This window comes from Hypanus sabinus, chromosome 18, assembly GCF_030144855.1.
Source record: "Hypanus sabinus isolate sHypSab1 chromosome 18, sHypSab1.hap1, whole genome shotgun sequence".
Classification (NCBI taxonomy): Eukaryota; Metazoa; Chordata; class Chondrichthyes; order Myliobatiformes; family Dasyatidae; genus Hypanus; species Hypanus sabinus.
The window spans coordinates 42,220,138-42,244,235 of NC_082723.1; the positions used below are offsets into that span (position 1 = coordinate 42,220,138).

At 43.5% G+C, this 24,098-nt stretch overlaps 1 protein-coding gene across 1 annotated transcript in view; it reads left to right on the forward strand.

Annotated features, from left to right (window-relative positions):
- The first annotated feature begins 725 nt into the window (after positions 1–725).
- pappaa (pregnancy-associated plasma protein A, pappalysin 1a) overlaps positions 726–24,098 on the forward strand; it is a 357,796-nt gene continuing 334,423 nt past the window's right edge. Inside the window, exon 1 of the mRNA XM_059994294.1 lies at positions 726–1,335. Within this exon, the coding sequence (XP_059850277.1) occupies positions 927–1,335 (409 nt within the window). The 5' untranslated portion in view covers positions 726–926. The remainder of the gene's footprint in view (positions 1,336–24,098) is intronic.

A 24,098-nucleotide genomic window follows, 5' to 3' on the forward strand; every position in this document is an offset into this window, starting at 1 on the left:
TCCTTTCAGTCCCAAGACTTGCCCCCGATCGGATGAAAGCTCTCTCAGACGGAGCTCCGATCGGCGCGTTTGAAGTGAAATTTCAAGGGAATAACATCTGGAGGAGCTAGCGTGCACGAAAAGCGCTGAACACCGTCCCCAATCACACATTCAATTACACACACGACACACACTCACACACACGGAAGGCGGCTGCTTCCCCGGTCACCTGTGGCTAAAATTCGGCCAAAAAAACCCCCATACAAACATTATCCTGGGCTCCGAAGTGCTTCAGGGCACGGGACTAATAATAATAACAATAAATAATAGTAATGATAATCATGGAACAAAGCAGCAAACACCAGACGAGCGGAAAACGTCACCCGGGTTTTACTTGTTTCACTTGTCGCTGACTGCTCCGTCGTGTGAAATTCTATTCATTTTAATAAATACAATAATGTAACTTTAAATGAAAGATATGCTTCCCGCCTCCCTTTTCTAGAATGGGACTAAATCTTGCGAAAGGAACCAGTCACAGGTCGGAAATTAACCCAAAACTCGCCTCTGTGTCTCAGTCGGGGTACCCCAGGCACTCAGAGGTGGGGTAAAAGTAAGAAACTGATTGATTGCATTCTGTTACTAGAATCCTCTCAATGGGAACACGGGGAAGGTGGTGCTTTCACTGGTGCAGGCTGATAAATTAGCATATTCTTGTTTACCCATCTCTGTTCCGTGCGTATTTGAGAGGGGGGAGGCAAGAAAGGGGGTCGTGTCTTATTAAGAAAAAAGGTTCTGTGTAGCGGATCATTGTGGTTGAGGCGGCAGAAGAGGAAACTCGTAAGCGAGAGAGTCAGAGAGAGAGAGAGCGAGTGTGAGAGAGAGAGAGAGAGAGAGAGCGAGAGCGAGGGAGTGAGTGAGTGAGAGGGACAGACAGACGAGAGATTGTAATGAAGATGCAAGTTTGGAGTTTGTTGACCACTCTGTGTGTTTTAGCCCTGGGCATGGGGTCGGAGTGTGACGGGCAGAAGACAGGTGAACTCCATCGCACTAAACGTGCCCTCCTACTGGCTCTGGATCACCAAGCTGGCGCCGGGACGGACTCAGCGGGATCGTGTGGCACCAGGCTGCCCCGTGGCAAGCGGGCAGTGTCCCGGCCGCACTCGGACCATCCCCTTCGGCAGCTGCCGCCCTCGCATCCGCCGCCGCACGATCACAGCCCGGGCAGATTGCTCTATTTCGCGGGCACGGGAAACCAGCTGCGCCTCCGAACGACCACCGAGCTCCCTCGACAGCGGTTCACTTTGGAACTGAGAGTGAAAGCTGAAGGAGGACAGCGTTCTCCAGCTGTCATTGTAGGTAGGTGTCCGCGACCTATCTAGGGAATCCCTAAAGCACAATCTCAAAGTAACTTTCTACATGTAAATAGTTATAATAGATTTATCCTCTACAAAAGTTTTGTTTGGTCTATGTATAATCCTTTTATTTGTCTTACGTACGTACTGAGGATTTTCATTCAGCAAACAAGAAAAATACATCTTTCAATTTTAAAATACTAGCCAACTTAAATTGTACCGGCGCGCAATTATTAACCCTGAATGTGCCCATCACCTCGTCAAAAGCACTTAGAAATTGCTCTCTTAACCACAATATCGTGTCACTACAATAAACGTGAAAGGCACACCAACACACACGTATACAAGCCACACATTTCTTGCTCGCTGTGGCTATTTCTCCCATCCACCCCCTCCCACTGCCATCCTACCCTTCTTCACAGATGCACAACTCTATGCTACGGTGCCCCTTTAAGCTCTGGATTCTATGAATGATATAAAATTTTGAGTGAGGCGTGTCGTTGAGCCCGCGGTAACAGTGAAAGTATTCGGCTCTTTTGATCCCGATCTCAGCCAACAGAGAGCGTAATCCCCCGACTGAAAGAATCCCACAGGCGCATACACCGGGGAAAGTGATTTGCCTTGAATTAGTCGAAGGAAAACAAACCTTTCTACTCCAGTCACGGCAGCGGCTTGCTTTCGCTTCGATGTATACGGATTACTGTTTCTTCTTCAAAACTTGATACGGTTATTTAAGGACAATTTAGTGAAATGTGGGCACTGTTGTCTAACGCTGTTTTACAATTCACTGTCTTTGGCTCTTGGTTACGAAGGATTTGTAGTGTATAACTGACAGTCCATATTCCCATCAAAACTCCAATGTATATGATGCGAATAGAACGCGAATGAAGTTTGATATGTGATGTGCGGATGCTTTGTTTTGAGTTCAAAGAATAAAAGTATTTGCGGCATGTTTATGTCAACCTTTGGACTAACTTGCTAATCAGATGTATTGACGGAATCATTTGGGAGGTGGGTGATCTTGGCAATGTTATCTCATCGCTTGTGAATGCCTGCTTCCAATGTGACATTATTGTTTACGTCTGCGCGCGTTCGATACAATCTATGAAAATGACTAGTGCGGCTCTTTCTCCTTCCCTTCTTCCTTCACTCACGCTCTCTCTCTCTCTCTCACACACACATACACATAGACACACACACGCGCGCGCCCGCATTCCCGCGCATCCTCTCTCTCTTTCGTTTGCCCCTGTGGCGTGGCAGCGATCTGCTAAGACTACAAACAGCGGCGTTCCGCGGGTCAGACCCTTCTTTCACACGCAGAGCTTTGGCCCTCTCTCTCTCTCTCTCTCGCTCTCTCTCTCTCTCTCTCGCTCTCTCTCTCTCATTCCAAAGTGTGTGTTGTAGCAGTTGGCGCGAATAGGGTTCATGCCCCTGTAGAGTTAACAGTCAACCTTAAAGTCGGTCGTTTCATTTTTTTAAAAGGAGTGTGGTGATTTAGAAAAAAAATAAAAGGCATTATATTAATGATATTAATAATGTCATGCTCCAATTAATAGTCGTACCTTCTACGAAAGGAAGATTAACATGTTCTCTGTTCAGAGATCACGTTAGATTTATTCAGATTAGCATTGTGTGGCGAGATAGTGTAATACATGCGCTGTTAGAACCAAGGATCATTTTTCGCTGTACAGCTGAAAATACCTACTTGCAATTTGAAGTAACGGTTGCATTTTCAATCCCCCCCACCCCCCCAAACCGCGCCTTTTAGAATAAAATTAACAGTGGTAACATTTTGTTTACAGCGGGGATCCGGAACGATTGTCAAAAACAATCGAGACGCATGGTTATTTAGGATCTTGTATGTTTGGGAGAAAATTGTTAGCGTGTTCAGTTTTCGCGCTTGGCTTGTTTCCGAACGGGTTGTTCGAAAGCCTTTATACCCGTCCGCTGGAAAGCCCAGACTGATTGTATACGCCGAGCAGGATTTGTTGACAAACACAGACCCAGTCACGGGGAGGAGATTTGCTGCCGCGCCGAGGGGAAGCTTTTAATGCGAAACAGCACCGGTATCGCGTGCAGCTCCGTTCTGTTAGGTCTAATGGGGTCGCAGAACAATATTATGCAACGCTTTCTCAGAGCAGCGTCGGGAGGTGTTTAGTCTAATTTGATGGCCTCAGAGTTCAACATTTCAGTTGCGTCTAGGGAATTTTGACACCTCGGCTGTGAGGAAATGTTAGATTGAACGGCCGGGGACTGTTCTAGTCAGCAAACTGGGACTTTTCAGTGGGATTTCTGGAAGCCAATGTAATGTAACCGAACCGTCACCACTGCGAAAGCCGAATCGCGTTCATTAGCCCCCAGGAGACCGGGCAAGGGTCGAGTGTGTCCACTCTCGCTGTTACCGAACCTAATAGACGTTGCAGGCTCAGTCATGTGAATAGGGTGCGGGAGAAAGGTTGATAATAAATTCTGCACGGCGAAAAAGTAGCCTCTCTAACGCTTAAGCAAACCAAGGCTTTGATCTCCCCCGTCACCACCATAATCGGTTACTCTGTTAACCTCCGGGAGTGAACCCGCATTCCCCCAACCCTCCCGTACACACACACACACACGCACAGGAAAATCGGGCCACTGGACAAAGCAACTGTCTGTGAACCCGGGGATCATAAACAATAGCAAATACAAAAATCGTTGCAAGTTAGCGGGGTGCATGTAAGGCTACTCAGTCAAGATTTGAATGTAACCAGTGACCGAATTTCCCCTCCCCGTTCCTTCCACCTCCTGCGCACTGCTGACAGCTCAGCGCACCAACAGCGCAAACCGAATTCGTCCTTCAGAGCCCCCCCAGAGGGAGGAGCCGACTCCTCTCGCCAACACACACACACAGCTCCAGCAACACACTGACACGGTTTTTCCCTGAGAAGGAGCGAAGTCGGGTGGGAGCTCCGGCCGGCCCGGCATCTCGGAAAGGGAGGCAGTCACCCTGTCAATGCTCGGCACCCACAGTGACACACGGTCCACCCCTCCAAACAGTAAATTTTCCTCATCCTGCCAATTTGTCTGAACGAGACAGTGGTGAATGATGTTTGGAAGACGGCCGGTTTGTTTCATCTGTTTCGAAGCGGGAAGTTCAAATGCCTAGCCGGGAAACCGAAATATAAACACAAGATGCTGGAAATGGTTCCGGAGCTTGAAACGGAGTGAGCTTCTCCGCTCGAGGTGTTTTCTCTCTCTGCGCCTGCTGAATGATCTGCTGAGCAATTCCAGAATTTTCTGTTAACCATTTCAGGGAAGGTCAACCCGGTTCAACGCTGCCTAAATTTTGCACAGTAAAAAAAACCGCCTATCAGAATTAAACAATACATTAGCCGATCACTCGTCCACCCAACACACTGACTGACTAGTGAAACGTCCTTACACGGAGTCAGATGGAAGCATCAGATCGGATGGTTTATGGTTACCAGGAACCTTCTCAATGGGGAAATGCAGACGAGAAACCGATTCTAGTTTTAAAGGAGACACAAGTGATTGCAGGTGTTGGAATCTGGGGCGAAAACAAAAACTGCTGGAGTAACTCTGCAGGTCAGGCAGCATCTGTGGGGGCGAAGGGAAAGTCAACGTTTCGAGTCATGACCGTGACCGGAGATCTCTTGGACCGGTCCCCTGCCGCACTGACGCTGCCTGGCCCGCCGAGTTCCCCAAGAAGTTTCTGTTTCGCTTCAGTTTTCAAGGATTATATGGAGCAGATAACCTGAAACAGAACTATAGAGTCATAGAAAAATACAGCATAAAACAGGCGATTCGGCCCATCTAATCCGTATCGAAACCATTTCAACAGTTTGTGACGACAGCAGTGGTGCCAAGGAGCATTGATGCTTTCTGAAGTGATGTTTCACAGTCAATGAGTGTATGCTGATTTTCAGCTTTAAAACATCTGTTAATTTTTTTTTAAAAAACACATGCGCAACACAGATATGGGCAGACCCGTTCTGTTTGGGGCGGGGCGCCCCATTATTTTAAACGGATAATCCAGTTTGCTTATTTCATAAGAACATGTAAAGGAGTGGAGTAGACCACTCGGCCCTTCAAGTATGCTCCAGCAAACACTATTATCATGGTTGATCTGCCCCTGGATTCTTTTGTGCCAGTTTGCTATAGTCCCCAATCTTACAAAAATATCTGTTTCTTCTTTAAATATCCTAATTACCCAACCTCCACAAGCCTCCAGAATGGAGAATTCCATCTTTACCACGAAAAACTCAGTTTTAATGACTGTTTCCAAATCTCGTAACCATCTCCCCTTGTTCAAGATCCTCTCATGGGAACGTTTCAATATCTACCTATGTCTCCTAAACATTTTTTTCCTTTCAGTAAGATCACTGTTCCTTCTTCTAAACTGCAAACAATATGGATATAATTTATTTAGCCACGTGATAAGACATACCTCTCATCTCAGGAATCAATTAAGTCAATTTCTTTTAGACAGTGTCCAATGCTATTGTATCCTTTCCTAAATAAAGGCACTGAAACCATGCACAGTCCTTCAGGCAAGGCCTCACTTGTAAACTATACAATTATAATAATACTTCCTTATTTCTAAATGCCAACTGTCTTGCAATAGAGGCCAATGTGCCATTTGTCTCCCTAAACAATTGATGCCCCTCTTCTTTATCCATAAGACACAGGAGCAGAATTAAGCCATTTGGCCATTGAGTCTGCTCTGTCATTTGACCATGGCTGATTTATTAACCTTCTCAACCCTGTTCTCCTTTTTATTAAACCCGTCACCCCTACTGGGGCATAGGGCACTGACAGCAAATCACCAGTTCTCTGATGTGGGCCAGTCTTTCTGCCTTTCAAAGTGTAGCCCATTAAAGATTTTTCCTCCCCCAGTGATGAGGTCTTTAGAGCTTCTGTGGCATCCCTGTAGCTCTAGGTTTTTACAGGATGGGTTTGCTCGCTCCATGCCCAATCCTCCACCTTTGTCCATGGTGGAGGTGCCTATTCTCCTGCCTTCTTCCCATAACCTTTGACACCTTTACTAATCACGGCAATGAATTTCACAAATTCATCACCTCCTCATCTCTGTTCTGAAAGGACTTCCTTCTATTCTGAGGCTGCACCCTCTGGTTCTGGACTCTCCCACTACAGGAAACATGCTCTCAATGCCCATTCTATCTAGGCCTTTCAATATTCGATAGGTTTCAATGAGATCCTCCCTCATTCTTCTAAACTCCAGTGAGTACAGGCTCAAAGCCATCTAAAGTACCTCAAAAGTTAACCCTTTTCCTTCCTGGGTTTTCTATTTATTTATTTATTTAGTTAGTTAGTTAGTTAGTTAGATAAAACACAGAAGAGGCCCTTCAAACTGCAGTCCCCTGATTTAATCCCATCTTAATCATGGGACAATTTACAACGACCAGTTATAAACCCATGCAGCCACGGAAAGAACGTACAACCTCCTTACAGCCAGCAGTGGAAATTGAACCCACATCACTAGTACTGTAAAGCACTGTGCTAACCACTATGTTACTGTGTTCACTGTCTGCATTCAGCTTCCTCCTACTGAAGTGCATGGCCACACACAATCCCACATGAAACAGTATTTGCTAAATTTTCACCCAATCACTCAAACTTTCTATATCTTATTAACAGTGTTATTACCCTCAGTCTCTTTACCCAGTTTTGTTTCATCTGTAAACCTGGATAGCTCACACTTGCCCCCTCCCCCGGTCAACAATACAAACTATAAATAATTGAGAACCAAAAACTGATCCGTGGGGTACATCCTTCCAACCTGAAAAAAATCTATTTGTTCTCAGTCTCTATGTGATGTTTAGTTTACATAATCATACAACAATTTTAATAGAGCTGACATCACATCCTATCTTTATTTGCTGCATATATGGAAGTCAGGTGAGGCTTTCATAGTCTCACTGATCAACTGGAGTACTGGCATACTAGTTAAGATAATTGATTAGTCCCTAGGGAGGACTGGGCTAATGATCCAGAGATGTGCCTTTCAAGCCCTGTGTGACAGCTGGGAATTCAAATTCAATAAATCACTCCGTAAGGGAAGAAAAGTTGCTGGCCATCTCCTGTGTGGCCTGTGTGTGGCTTCAGACCCTGAGCACTTTGGCTAGCGATTAATGTCCTCTTAAATGGTCCAGCAAATTCAGCACTGATTGTCCTTGCCATATAATGCTGTGAAACAATATAAATGGAGACCAGCTAGGCTAGAAGGGCGGAAACATACAGGCATTCAAATGTTTTATTTTAACTGACATCAAGGAACTGTCCAAGTCAGCCTACTATTTGAAAACTGATCCTTCAGCCTCACCACTGTAAATTCTATCAGTGTTACATACAATTGTGCTGGAGAGACCCATGAATCTAATTCCATATGTCATAGGACTGAGCTATGAAATAAAGCTTTGTAAAACATCTTTATCATTCTTGAAGAAATAGAGGACCAAAAACAAACTGAAAAATAGAAGAAAAAAGAAAAAAAAACACACTAGTAGCTTGCATAAGGCTTGAGATACATTTGCAAGAATGGGAATACTGATTAAGTCAGTGCTAAAAGGGGTCCTTACTGCATTTTATATATGTTTTTATGCATACGTCTACACCTTGTTGATGCAGATGTGCTGGGAACCTGGCACAAACCCCTGCCCCTTTCTGTTGCTGTTCCATCAACTTGCTGTGAGTTCTTGCCTTCTGCTGGTGCTCCTCATTGCTACACAGTTTGGGATGTCAGAGAAGCTGCCACGCAGTGTCAATAGAGGATCCATGACCAATTTGTTTCTCAGTGAAATTAATTAGAAAATTACATCGAAAGTGGACAAAATATCAGAAAACAGCTATTAATAGCAGAATTGAGAATTGTGCCTGGGCTATTTAAAGGGGTTGTCAAGTACTTGGAGGCTTTTTGAGGATTATTAAACTGAATATTGCAGTTGCAAGTCTGAAACAAAGTTAGGTGAGAAGTGGGCTCTCTATTGCTGGGCATATTAGCAAGGGGTTGACTAGAAGAAGGAGATGTCAGTGGTCAAATTGACTTTCTGAGGAGGCTTTGCTATAAGTTCAGTGGAGATCAATGTGAGATTCCTCACAATTACATTCCTGGACATTAAATGGATTGGCACATAGGTAGGAAAGATTTTGAGGGATACGGACCAAATACAATCAAATAGAATTAGCATATATAGGAACCTTGGTTGACGTGGAGCAGCTGGGTCGAACGACCTGTTTCCAAGTTCTATGACTCTGTAATTCTACTTTCAATGAGAGCGCCACTCGAAATGCAGTCTGCAATGTTTTCCACTTCATCCACATCATCACTTGCAGCAAGCTAAGTAATGTGGCCATCATGAGGCTTATTGTACATCAGGAGGAGGGGGAGGAGGGAAAAAAATCAGCATGAAGTGGTGAAGAGCAGCTCTCTATAGGTGTCACACCGTTATTTGTTATGCTCTGTGGTAACCTCACTCCAGTAGCTCAGGCCGTAAACAGAGAATCAACAGTATGGCACTGAAACCATTTGGAAATGCAATGATCGACATGTTATATGACACGTTATACTGGTGTCTGGCTCTGTCCAGGGGAAGGAAAGCCTTACCATTGCCTCTGTGACACGAGCATCAGTTTCACTGTGCATTCAAAAATGATGGTGCCAGACATTTAACTCTGTGATAGCAAGTTGGAGGCTGTCTACATTGCTTTACGGAGTTGACGTATGAACCTCACAAATATACTAAGAAACCTGCTCCATTCAAGTGGGGATTACCAGAGGAGATCTCTGCAGCTCTGTAGACAACTAAGGTATCTCTGTCTCATCCGACCTGGAAGTCTGCTGCACTACAAACCCATAAAACACCCTGAGTCTGCATCATAGTCCAGCATATGGGCAACAGCTGCAATGTGCAAATCAAAGCAGAAGCTCATTGAAGCTTCTTGCCTATCATAGGCAAAGTCACTAACTGGAATAAATGTAAAGGCAAGAGCAACTGCTTTTTGGATACTTTAGGACTCCAAGCCACATTACATTATACTTGTTTTCAACATGCCATTATGCTGGACATGATAACATAATAACAACTTTAAGGTTACCTCCTTAAGGTTACCCAGAGGCCACACATTTTAATTCCACATCCCATTCCTACTCTGATATGTCTATCCATGGCCTCCTCTACTGTCAAAATGAATCCAAGCTCAGGTTGGAGGAACAACACCTTATATACCGGCTGGGTAGCCTCCAACCTGATAGTATGAACATTGACTTCTTTAACTTCCGTTAATGCCCCTCCTCCCCTTCTTACCCATCCCTGACATATTTAGTTGTTTGCCTGTTCTCCATCTCCCTCTGGTGTTCCCTCTCCCCCCTTCTTTCTCCTGAGGCCTCCTGTCCCATGATCCTTTCCCTTCTCCAGCTCTGTATCTCTTTCACCAATCACCTTTCCAGCTCTTGGCTTCATCCCACCCCCTTCGGTCTTCTCCTATCATTGTGCATTTCCCCCTCCCCCCACTACTTTTAAATCTCTTACTATCTCTCCTTTCAGTTAGTCCTGATGAAGGGTCTCGGCCCGAAATGTCGACTGTGCTTCTCCTTATAGATGCTGCCTGGCCTGCTGTGTTCCACCAGCATTTTGTGGGTATTGTTTGAATTTCCAGCATCTGCAGATTTCCTCGTGTTTGTTCCCTACAAACACTTCAGCTGGTCTGGTAAGAAGCATCTTACCAGCCTTAATGGTCATGAGGTTGAAGGCCAAATGATTTCCTTGCAATGCTTCAGAATAGTAATAGTAGTAGTAGTGTGATCACTCGAGTCGAATATGATGTCCTCCTAAGGGGTTGTCTATTAGTGTGTCTTCAAGTGGTATTATATGACAATCCAGGCACCACGGGACTGAACCTGAGATGTCAGCGTGGGACTCCCTTTATGGAGAAAGCCTGTGCGTGACTGTATTTAACCTGGGGAAGTGGACACACAGGCAGCCACCACATTTTACTTGACTGATCGGGGTCAGGATTCAGTGGCATGGAATGCAAGACAACTGGAAATCCTCTGCTGCAGCCTTCCTCCGTATTCACTACTGTTGTGATGTGTCATCCTCTTCCACCAGCTCCACCATAGAGGTCCTGTTTGGAGCGCTCTTTGTTTGGAACCTTCCCCTTGACCTTACAGCTATGGGCAACGCCACCAGGAGCTAAGAGCCAGATGGAAGAACTCCTTACGGCATCGCTCTTTGCATCTTAGCAACTCACAAGCCGCTCCATCAAGACAAGGTGACGATCCTCGGAGAGGACTGCAGAATACCAAAAGGAAATGTTAGAGTATAAACCAGAAACTTTTGTTTCCTTGATATTTTCCATGCTGCCATCTATTTGTTATTGATCTCCTTCTTGAATCAAGCAGTCTTCAACTTCTCAAAAGTTTTTAAACATTTAGTTAAAAACTTTGATTGTTTCATCTTCTTATTCATTCACTTTGCAGCTATCTTTTAAGTTCTTTGCCTACCCTGCTCATTCTGCTCCTGCATGTCACAGCAACAGAGTTGCTCAATGGTTGCTTCCCTAGACTGGAGGAGATTGCAGATGGCTGGCTTTCCTGGGCTTCAGTTGTCACTGGTTCTCGGAAGGGTGTCTGCTCATGGCCTATGCAGGCCAGCTGTGGATTGGGCTAACTGTCCATTGAGTCTTTGTGAGGGGACAAGTGGAGTGGATAGTGGGATTACCAGAGCTGTTATCCTGAGAGAGGTTACCTACAGCTGGAACAATGAAGGACCTACCATATTGAGCTTTATGATTGTGGGTTTAACCTATCAAGAATGGAGAAGTAGAATGCAGCTGTGGAAAGAACACTTCAAAAATCTCAACTATGATTCCATCCTTGACTTGAATGCTGCAATTCCTTTCTCCAAATGTAGTCTAGTTTTGCAATCTTTCCTGACTGACAAGCCATTAATATTTAACAACTAAAAATGAAGCCTCAGAAACAGACGATATCCCTGCAGAAGTTCTATAATGTCTCAATCACACATTTACAATCACATTATCTATGTCTGGGGAATGTGACCACCTTCAAGAAAAGAGATAATTCCAACCCAGTGTGAACATAGGGGTCCCCCTACTGTCTGCTGGAGGGAGAGTCATCAACATGGTTGTCCTCACTTATGTCCTCCGAGGCATAAAAGTTCCCCAAATTTCAGATTGAACCCTGTCCGCCTTGAGATAAAACTAGCATAATCTTTGCCACACATCAGCCTTAAGAATAATATAGAGAAAGAGGTTTAACCATGGTAGATACTTTTCTTTTACTTCCCCCAAACTCTATAAATCAGAAGGACCATCCATTGTGAATTCAGTTGCCTGTGGAATTTTTTCTCCAACTTACATCTGCTTCACAATGACACACTTGCCAGCATCTAACCAACACATGTGCAAGAGATTCAAGTCTTAGAGTGGAGTGGTAACAAGCAAGAATACATTAATGCTGCCACAAATTTACCAGTCCGTCTTTCCACAATGCTGTACTTCACCTCCAACAAGACATCACAGAAGGGGAACGAGTCTACAGGACTAACAGGAAATTGTTTGACTTATGCAGCTTCCAGTCCAGAACCAAGCTGACCCAAATTCCAGTTACAGAGCTACATTACGTAGAAGATGCTTAAATATATACTTATCTGGAGGCTGTGCTCTGAATCATTGATGAATAATTTCTGTCACCTGTACAGGAACAAACCTTATACTAAAAACCTGCAATACAAGGTTTTGTACCAACCTGCCCCACCACTAAACATCATCAGCTAACAATAAAGGATCATGACAAGACTTGGAAAAGCAATCTGTTTTCCTGATTTTGGAAAAAATTATATTAAAAAACAGCAGACATTAGTAACGATGTTCACCTTCAACTTCAGTCTTTAGATGTTTGAAGCAAGTTTCAAGATTAAGACCTCACGTGGCACACATATCAACACAATGGTGGTAGAGAAGGTCCATGGTGTGAATGGGCAACAGACACACCTTTGCTTTGAATGGTATTAAGCTTAAGTGTTGTTGAGCTGTGGTCATTTAGACATTGTGTTCTCAGGCCTTCTGGCTCGTGCCTTGAAAATAGTGAAAAGCCTTTGTGGAATGAAAGTTACAACAGGAGACAAAGCCCTCCAAACTTGTGTAGTAGGCATATATACTATGTGCTTTGACTTCAAGCATTTTTGTTTTGAATGTGTTTAAAACATTTCCTTCATCTCATATATTTCCAAAATCTTGCACTCCAACATAAGTCACATTATCAAATGCCATAGTTTGCTACTTGAGTATAGCATCTGAACTCAAGTTTGAAATAGAGCTAAATGAATTTTATCTTGAGAAAGACAGCACAGTTAGCAACTCCAAAAGCAAACGAAGTCCTCTTACAGTCTACTTATATTTCATTTATATAGGTCAAGAAAAGATAATGCTTAAGACATATCGCAAGCTAAAGTTCTCAGGAAACATTTTTATCATAGGGAAAAAAATCTTAATATACCATCCAGAAGTGTGTGCTTATTGTTGGAAAAACACTCACTGATGAATGTTAAGGTATTTTTAACTTCCATATTGTCAATCTGTTTGGATTCCTTGTCCAGTTTAATGTTTCTATAAAGATAAGGATTTTATATTTTAGTGTGTCACTGTTGCCATGGGAGCATTTATTACAAATATACTTTAATCATGCACCCACATGGTGGTTGAGTCATTTAGCGCAGATGTACTTAAGGGGGAGCTGGATAAGTTTATGAGGGAGGCAGGAAGAGTAGATTATGTAGAATAGGTGGCATGAATAAGCATGGGAGGAGGCTCATGTGGAGCTTGCAAACCAGGACAAGGCAGCTGGTTGAGTGACCTGTTTCCATGTTTTGAAATTTCAATGCAGAGGAATACATATTTTGCAAATGCAATCAATCATTTCCAATGCCACAAATTAGTTTTTATCTCTTACAAAAATTGAAGATAAAACTGAAGTCCACATTGCAAAATTCTGATTACAAGCAACTGATGATTATAACATTGTCCAGAGTGCAAGAAGAACAATGATACAGAAGCAGATCAATTATCACAGCTGTAGGAAGTGATAAAAATATTTTCCACCATTGTGGCACATGGATAGCTCCAAAGGTTTGCCTTCAATAGTTTGCACTGCTGTTTAACAGAAACTTGATTTAAAGATACAATATTGCAGTTCCTTTTAGTATTTTGTTCATAGAGTTTGAAATAGAAAATGAGTATGGTGGCTCAAAGAGTTCAAAGCAATATTTTTCCAAATTGAACTCAGATGGACAAGATGTAATTGCCTTTCAAGACTTTAGAAATTGTTATTGAAATAAAGTTGGAACATTTCACATTCATTATTGATTAATTTGTCAAAGGCAGAAAATATGTGATCATTCCATAAATGATAGAACCAAATTCTTAGATAGAATGGTGCATTGAATAAACATTGCTTTGTGATGTTAAAAGGAACATCTCATGGATTTGGCTTGTCACTGAAACACTATGAAGTAACTTTCCACTAATGCATATTGGACTTGAGAAACTGAAGTATTAAAAATAAACTTAAATATGGTCCTGTTCCGTCTTGAGGAATGTCTTGATCAGGTTGATATCCCAATAGATAATACTAAACAACAATGAGCTAACAAAAGTTGTAATGCTGTCCTTCTCTTGAAGCTAATATTAATAAAAACAATAAAGATACATCAACTTTCCATTCAACTATATTTTGATATCAACAAAATTATAGTTTCCAATTAATTTTTGATAAACGTGTGGTCAGTTAAAAATAAAATTCAAAATCATAGCTGGATTGACAAATCTTCATATTAATATAAAGAGGTGTGACATTGTAGGGGAGCTTAGCTCAAGTTGCCTGGAATCCCGCATTGTTGGTACTCCTAGGACAACAATGCTTTAGGAGAGTACTGCTGGATTGAATTTCAGCAATGTATGTCAACTATATTTCATTCTTCTCCTTCAGCCAGCCTTCTTCCTCAATTGTACCATCAACAGGCACAGACCATGATGTACTAGAATTCCACCCAAAGGTCAGGTTTCATTCCTCACCCACAACAAAACCCCAATGATTCAGCCTCAACCTTCTACAATCTACTGATCCCTTCCAGCAGCCCAAAGCCCCTAATGCTCCCAGAATCCTAATCCCACAGCCCTGTGCAATCCACCTGATCTTCCCTAATTTCAGATGATCTAAAACTCTTATCCTCCTGCCAAATACAAGATCCCTCCATCCTGACACTCACTGGCCTCGAAACATTCCCAAGCCCTTGCATCCTCTGTGGACATTAGTCTGCATTTGGGTTGGGAATCTGCTCAAACACCTGGAGCGTCAATCCCTCAACCATTCATTTCCACATTCTGATCCCCTAATGCCTCAATATACTAATGCTTCTCATCCTTATATAGCTTGATCCTCCCAACACACTATTAATACCCTATCCAGTCTTCATAATCTCCCTTTGAGACATCTGCAGGATTCCTGATACCATTATCAATTGGCCCTCCATTCTCCTGAACAGACTCCTTCCCCTGAGGTCCATCCATCCCATTCTCCTAACTCCTGCACCCTCTGAGGATGCCAACAGATCTCTCTACTCCTCTTCTGACTACATTTCTGTTTTCTCACGTTTTTATGATATTAAATCATGCACTAAAATGCACACAAAGCATACAGAATCATTCAATGAGCAGCAGTGTGCAAGGTTTTATGTAGATCACATGCATCTGGTAAACTGATTGCTTTACAAAACTGAATCTCAGTCCATAATAAAAGCAGAAAAAGCTGGAAAAATTCAGCAGGTCAGGCAGCATTCAAGGAGTCTATCATGATTGTGGTTCAGATTTAGTTTTGTTTAGGTTCATAGGGATGGTTTTTGGGGACTAGGAGCCAGGTTAGGGGTAGGGATATGGATAAGGGAAATGAGAGGCCAAGGGTATAAATGAAGAGTTAGGGGAAGGAGCTGGGTTTGGAGTTTTGGTTGGAATGTTCCGAGGTAAGAGGCCAGCGATCCCCAAGGATGGAATTCCGGAGTCTAAGATCTGTGTGCCCTGACAACCAGGGCCGATGATCACTGGGGTTGGTGATTCCTGGAGTCGGAAGTTTTAGGTCGGCAAGTCCTGAGGTTGGAGGCCTAAGGTCAGTCAGTAGATCCTGAGGTCAGAAGCTCAAGTTCGATGAGTCCTGGGGTCAAAGCTTAGAGGTCAGTGAGTCCAAAGGTTGAAGTCTGGGGTTGGCAAGTCAGGAGATTGAAGCCCGCAGGCCAAAGCACCTAGGCTGATAAGTTAAAATGTCAGAGGCCTGATGTCACAAGCCCAGGGGCCATGGTATGGAAGTTTGAGGCCTAGAGGAAGCCTGTCCTGGGATGAAGGCCTGAGGAGCTGGTGGGAGTGTGTGTGTGTGTGTGTGAGAGAGAGAGAGAGAGAAGGAGTCTGTTTTGTTGCAGTTGCTTATTGTATGTTGTTCTGCTGAGCATTGTCACTTGCAGGCAGCTCCCAGTTTGAGTTGGCTGATGCATTCACTGTATCTTTCAATGTATATGTGATTAATATATAAATCTATTCTAAACTAAGCTAACATTTCAATTTCAAGGCTCTTCCTCAGAATTTTTGACCATATCTCTTTCCACAGAAGAAAGGTTGAGTATTCTAGGGCTTTTCTCTTTGGAATGATGGAAACAAGATTGACTTGATAGAGGTGATTAAAGTTTAAAAAGGCATAGATGGAATGCCTTTTTCTCAGTTTGGCAGTGGGTAAAACCAGAGGACCTATGTCTAAGGTGAGTGGAGGAAATTTTAGGGGAGATGTCAGAGGTAAGTTTCTTACCCAGGAAGTGGTGGGTGTCTAGAAAGTCAGATACATCATTTAAAAGACTCTTAGATAGGCAGTTGAATGTAAGCAAAATGGAGGGTCATCGGCTATATAGGAGGGGAGGTTAGATTGATTGTGGAGTGTGTAAAAGTTCAGCACTAATTGTGGACCAAAGGGCACATACTGTGCTATACGTTGAGTACATTTACGTAGTGTACTGTTACAAGAAAGCTAAATCCATAATCAAAGATCCCCCACCATCCAAGCCATGCCCTCTTCTCTCTACTACCATCGTTAGGAGGTACAGAAGCATTAGGTCCCTCACCACCTGGTTCATGAACAGATTTTGACATTCAACCATCGGGCACCTGAACTGGCATTCACCATTCATAACTTCATTCACCAGCACTCTGAGCAGATCCTATGATCTACACATCCACTTTCAAGGTTTCTTTACAACTCACATTCTCAATCACAGAAGAGAGAAAGCCTGCACATACTGGAAATCCAAGCAACACACACAAATTGCTGGAGGAACTCAGCCAGCCAGGCAGCGTCTATGGAAAAGAGTAAACAGTGTTTTGTATGTTGTCATGTTCTCAATATTATTTATTATTTGCACAGATTGTCTTCTTTTGTACATTGCTGTGTGTCAATCTTCCTTTTGGTATAGGTTTTGTAAAATTCTGTAGAATTTTTTTTCCTGTAAATACGTGCAAGAAAATAAATCTCAAATTAGTACTTGGTAACATTTTTGACTTTGATGATAGATCTACTTTGAAACTTTCTTCTATATTCTAGATGCTGCGTCACCTGCTGAGTGCTTTCAGCACTTCCTGTTTTAATTTCCAATGTCCAGCATCTGCAGTGCTGCATCTTCCGTCTGCAACTTGAGTCCTTGCTTTCCTGTTTGGTGATTTGAGTCAGAATCCGGAGATTATACTTTACAACATCATTTATAGCACAGTCTAGCCCCTGCTTATGACATCTACCTACCTTTGGAGGTGTAACTTGGACTGTGCCCTTGTATATGTGGTGGGAAATGTGAAGATTGTCAGAGAATTTTTAGCAGGTTTTCTCCTCTGTCTGCTTGGAGCAAGATCTCTTGTTTCTCATAGAAACACTGAAACATAGAAGATAGGTGCAGGAGTAGGCCACTCGGCCCTTCAAGCCTGTACCGCCATTTGGTATGATCGTGACTGATCATCCAACTCAGAACCCTGTACCTGCTTTCTCTCCATAACCCCGATCCCTTTAGCCACAAGGGCCATATCTAACTCCCTCTTAAATATAGCCAATGAACTGGCCTCAACTGTTTCCTGTGGCAGAGAATTTCACAGATTCACCACTCTCTGTGTGAAGAAGTTTTTCCTCATCTCAGTCCTAAAAGGCTTCCTCTTTATCCTTAAACTGTGACCCCTCGTTCTGGACTTCCCCAACATCGGAAACAATCTTCTTGCATTTAGCCTGTCCAATCCCTTTAGAATTTTATACGTTTCAATAAGATACCCCCCTCAATCTTCTAAATTCCAGTGAGTATAAGCCTAGTCGATCCAGTCTTTCTTCATATGAAAGTCCTACCATCCCAGGAATCAATCTGGTGAACCTTCTCTGTACTCCCTCTATGGCAAGAATGTCTTTCCTCAGATTAGGGGACCAAAACTGCACACAATATTCTAGGTGCGGTCTCACCAAGGCCTTGTACAATTGCAGTAGAACCTCCCTGCTCCTGTACTCAAATCCTTTTGCTATGAATGCCAACATACCATTTGCCTTTTTCACTGCCTGCTGTACCTGCATGCCCACCTTCAATGATTGGTGTACAATGACACCCAGGTCTCGTTGCACCTCCCCTTTTCCTAATCGGCCACCATTCAGATAATAATCTGTTATCTGTTCTTGTAACCAAAGTGGATAACCTCACATTTATCCACATTAAATTGCATCTGCCATGAATTTGCCCACTCACCTAACCTATCCAAGTCACCCTCACCCTGCATCCTCTTAGCATCCTCCTCACAGCTAACACCACCGCCCAGCTTCGTGTCATCCGCAAACTTGGAGATCCTGCATTTAATTCCCTCGTCTAAATCATTAATATATATTGTAAACAACTGGGGTCCCAGCACTGAGCCTTGCGGTACCCCACTAGTCACTGCCTGCCATTCTGAAAAGGTCCCATTTACTCCCACTCTTTGCTTCCTGTCTGCCAACCAATTCTCTATCCACATTAATACCATACCTCCAATACCATGTGCCTTAAGTTTGCAATACTAATCTCCTGTGTGTGACCTTGTCAAAAGCCTTTTGAAAATCTAAATATACCACATCCACTGGCTCTCCCCTATCCACTCTACTAGTCACATCTTCAGAAAATTCTATAAGATTCGTCAGACGTGATTTTTCTTTCACAAATACATGCTGACTTTGTCCGATGATTTCAACTCCTTCCAAATGTGCTGTTATCACATCTTTGACAACCGACTCTAGCATTCTCCCCACCACCGATGTCAGACCAACCAGTCTATAATTCCCCGGTTTCTCTCTCCCTCCTTTCTTAAAAAGTGGGGTTACATTAGCCACCCTCTACTCCTCAGGAACTAATCCAGAATCTAAGGAGTTTTGAAAAATTATCATTAATGCATCCACTATTTCTTGGCCTACTTCCTTAAGCACTCTGGGATGCAGACCATCTGGCCCTGGGGATTTATCTGCCCTTAATCCCTTCAATTTACCTAACACCACTTCCCTACTAACATGTATTTCCCTCAGTTCCTCCATCTCACTAGACCTTCGGTCCCTTACTATTTTCGGAAGATTATTTATGTCCTCCTTAGTGAAGACAGAACCAAAGTAGTTATTCAATTGGTCTGCTATGTCTTTGTTCCCTACGATCAAATCACCTGTTTCTGACTGTAAAGGACCTACATTTGTCTAGACCAATCTTTTTCTTTTCATGTATCTATAAAAGCTTTAACAGTCAGTTTTTATGTTCCCTGCCAGCTTTCTCTCATAATCTTTTTTCCCTTTCCTAATTAAGCCCTTTGTCCTCCTCTGCTGGTCTCTGAATTTCTCCCAGTCCTCAGGTGTGCCGCTTTTTTTTGCTAATTTATATGTTTCTTCTTTGAACTTGATACTATCCCTAATTTCCCTTGTCAGCCACGGGTGCATTACCTTCCCTGGTTTATTCTTTTGCCAAACTGGGATGAACAATTGTTGTAGTTCATCCATGCAATCTTTAAATGCTTGCCTTTGCATATCCACCGTCAACCCTTTAAGTATCATTTGCCAGTCTATCTCAACGAATTCACGTCTCATACCTTCAAAGTTACCCTTCTTTAAGTTCAGAACCTTTGTTTCTGAATTAACTATGTCACTCTCCATCTTAATGAAGAATTCCACCATATTATGGTCACTCTTACCCAAGGGGCCTTGCATGACAAGTTTGCTAACTAACCCTTCTTCATTGCTCAATACCCAATCTAGAATGGCCAGCTCTCTAGTTGGTTCCTCGACATGTTGGTTCAGAAAACCATCCCGCATACATTCCAAGAAATCCTCTTCCTCAGCACCCTTACCAATTTGGTTCACCCAATCTATATGTAGATTGAAGTCACCCATTATAACTACTGTTCCTTTATTGCACGCATTTCAAATTTCCTTTTTAATGCCTCATTACTACTGTTAGGTGGCCAGTACACAACTCCCACCAGCGTTTTCTGCCCCTTAGTGTTATGCAGCTCTACCCATATCGATTCCACATCCTCCAGGCTAATGTCCTTCCTTTCTATTGCATTAATCTCCTCTCTAACCAGCAATGCTACCCCACCTCCCTTTCTTTCCTGTCTATCCCTCCTGAATATTGAATATCCCTGGATGTTGAGCTTCCATCCTTGGTCACCCTGGAGCCATGTCTCTGTGATCCCAACTATATCATATTCATTAATAACTATCTGCACATTCAATTCATCCACCTTGTTATGAATACTCCTCGCATTGACACACAAAGCATTCAGGCTTGTTCTTACAACACTCTTAGCCCTTATACAATTATGTTGAAAAGTGGCCCTTTTTGCTTTTTGCCCTGGATTTGCCTGCCTGCCTGCCACTTTTACTTTTCACCTTACTACTTTTTGCTTCTATCCTCATTTTACACCCCTCTGTCTCTCTGCACTTGTTCCCATCCCCCTGCCACATCAGTTTAAAGCCTCCTGAACAGCAGTAGTAAATGCTCCCCCTAGGACATTGGTTCTAGTCCAGCCCAGGTGAAGACTGTCCTGTTTATACCGGTCCCACCTCCCCCAGAACTGGTTCCAATGCCCCAGAAATTTGAATCCCTCCCCCTTGCACCATTTTTCAAGCCACGTATTCTTCTGAAATATCCTCCTATTTCTACTCTGACTAGCATGTGGCACTGGTAGTAATCCAGAGATTATTACCTTTGTGGTCCTACTTTGTAGTTTATCTCCTAACTCCCTAAATTCACCTTGTAGGACCTCATCCTGCTTTTTACCTTATATCGTTGGTACCTATGTGCACCACGACCACTGGCTGTTCACCCTCCCATTCCAGAATGTCCAGCAGCCGCTCAGAGACATCCTTGACCCTTGCACCAGGGAGGCAACATACCATCCTGGAGTCTCATTTGTGGCTGCAGAAACACCTATCTATTCCCCTTACAATTGAATCCCCTATTGCTATAGCTCTCCCACTCCTTTTCCTTCCCTCCTGTGCCGCAGAGCCACCCATGGTGCAATGAACTCGGCTGCTGCTGCCTTCCCCTGATGAGACATCTCCCCCAACAGTATCCAAAACAGTATATCTGTTTAGGAGGGAGATGACCTCAGGGGACTCCTGCACTACCTGCCTACTGCTACACTGTCTAGTGGCCACCCCTTCCCTTTCTGCCTGTGTAGCCTTTACCTGCGGTGCGGCCAACTTACTGAACGTGCTATTCACGACTTTCTCAGCATCGCGGATGCTCCAGTATGAATCCAATCGCAGCTCCAGACGCTCAATGCGGTCTGCCAGAAGCTGCAGTTGGACACACTTCCTGCACACATAGTCGTCAGGGACACTGGAAGTATCCCTGATTTCCCACATGCTGCAGGATGAACAAACCACGGGGCCGATCTCAGCTGCCATGACCTACCTAATACTTGACTCAACTTTTGAAACTTTCTCCTTTGAAAGGAACTTACCCGGCCTTACCTCACTTGGAGTGAAGCTCGTCCTCAGCCTCTTCTCGTCGAAGCCTCTTGAGTCAAAACCTCTGCTGAGCTATTCAAATCTTGATTGACTTGATTGCACAGTCCAACTGCCAAAACTGCCAGAGCCTCTTGAGTCAAAGCCTCAAATCTCCACTCACTCACTGGCCGCTTTCCACGCTTTCTCAGGTGCGGTGTTTCCCTTGGGTGCTCTCTTCATCCTTATAAAAACATTGTGACAGTGCACTGGCATGCACATACACTCTTCTTTTCCCCTCAGGCAATTTTCCCTCTATGTCAGCAAAACAAAAGAGCTGGTCATTGGCTTCAGGAAAAAGTGAGGGGGTGTTGACGCACTTGCTCCTGTTTGCATCAGCAGGGCTGAAGTCGAGAGGGTTTAGGGCTGCAAGTTTGTCGGAGTGAACATCACCAATGGGCTGAGCTAGTCCAACCACATTTGGACTTTCACGTGAGACTGATGAAATTCGGCATGTCTGCTTTGATGCTCATTGATTTTTATCACTGCCATAGCCAGTAGCCTATCTGGATGCCTCTCAGCTTAGAGTGGAAGCTGCTCTGCCCGTGACTGCAAGAAACTGCAGAGAATGGTGGAAACAGCCCAGTACATCACCGAAAGCTGTCTCCCCTCCATCAATTCTGTGTACACTTCTCACAGCCAGCATAATCAAGTCGCCCACCCACCCTAGACATTTTCTCTTGTTTCCCATCTTATCAGGCAGATGATATAAAACCCTGAAAGCATATACCACTCAAGAACAGTTAATAAACTATTGAATGGTTTGCGAGAATGATTAGATGGACTCTTGACCTCACAATGTATTTTGTGCCTTGTTGTTACCAGTGTTGTACTTTCTCTATAACTGTAACACTTTATTTTTTATTTATTTAGAGGTACAGCACGGAATAGGCCCTTCCAACCCTTCGAACCACGCTGCTCAGCAACCTCCCGACTTAACCATAGCCTAATTACAGGACAATTTACAACGACCAGTTAAACTCCCAACCAGAAGGTCTTCAGACTGTGGGAGGAAAACAGAGCAGGTGGAGGAAACCCTTGCGGTCAGGGGGACAATGTATAAAAGTCCTTACAGGCAGCGGCAGGAATTGAACCAGTACTGTAAAGTGTTGTGCTAACTACTACACTATTGTACCTACCTACTCTGCTTTCTGTCTTTCTGCTTTGTACTACCTCAAGGCACTGCAGTAATTAATTGATTTGTATGAATGGTTTATCACTGTACCTCAGTACACATGACAATAATAAACCACTTTACCAATTCCTACACTCCTGCCCCTTGAATGGGCACCAGGCTGATTGCAGAACCACACTTGTGGACAACCAAATAACAAAAAAGTTCTGTGCACTGCTGATGGTAAAAAAAAATCAGTGGGAGTTCTGTACCTTTAAAAATTGAATGGTATGACAGCATCTTTCATGCATATCAGTGAGTATGACCACAATGTTTAGTGTTGGCACTAAAACGTAAGTGAAAATTAGTACACTCATTTGTAAGCTTTTAAAGTAATTTGTTTGAGAGTTTGCCACTATGTCTGTTATGAATTCAACTATTTATACCATCCAGGTCAAGCAAACTACAATGATATCACAACTGAGAAAACATGTTATTTATAGCAATGACATATTAGGCACAGGAGGTGCCACCTATGTGTGTGTTACTATGTGCTTTTTTTGGACATGTTATATCAGACTGAGAGGCTTCATTGCACATTTGTGATTTGTTATTTACTATTGGCTACCAGCAGACTATATTTCCAGACTCTGCTATCAATGACCATTCTTTTTCTTGCATGGAAATGAGTGTAACATTCTTCTGGTGGGTTGCAAGGGTGGGGATTACGAGCCACTGTTCATGGTCCTGATTGCAGACTGATATTTGCGCACCAGATGAGGAGAGCTTTACAACCAGTCTCTGCTGCTTTCCCTCTGTCCCCAAACCTGCAAAGAGGCACCTATCTCACCTCAACCTCCTCCCCTATCCCCACCGCAACTGAACAGCCTACCATGAAGCCCAAGATGTAAGGTGAATTGGCACACGGCCCCTATCTTTCATACTTTAACCCAGATGCAACCACTCCCTTAGAGAGGACAAGAAAATTGGAACAGAGAGGAAGTAATCACATTAAGTGCCATACAATTCTTAAAAGCTGTCCTTAGAAGTTCTGCAAATCATCAAATACACAAAGAGGAATGTTGACTTTTTATTTTATTGGCTCTTGATGAACATACTTAAACAAGTTTTGGTGCTATATTCCCTCACTCAACCCTCTGTACTCCCACCAGTGTTTATCTCTTGGGAGGCTGGAAAGCTAGAGTATTTTACTTGCAAACAACTATAACTGATTCCACAAACTACAGCAACACGCACAAAATGCTGGTGGAAGACAGCAGGCCAGGCAGCATCGATAGGGAGAAGCGCTGTCGACGTTTCGGCCGAGACCCTGTCCTGATGAAGGGTCTCAGCCCGAAACGTCGACAGCGCTTCTCCCTATAGATGCTGCCTGACCTGCTGTGTTCTACCAGCATTGTGTGTGTGTTGCTGTTTGAATTTCCAGCATCTGCAGATTTCCTCATGTTTGCTCCACAAACTACAGACTCACTTTCAAGGACTCTACAGCTCATGTTGGCCCATAAGATATAGGAGCAGAATT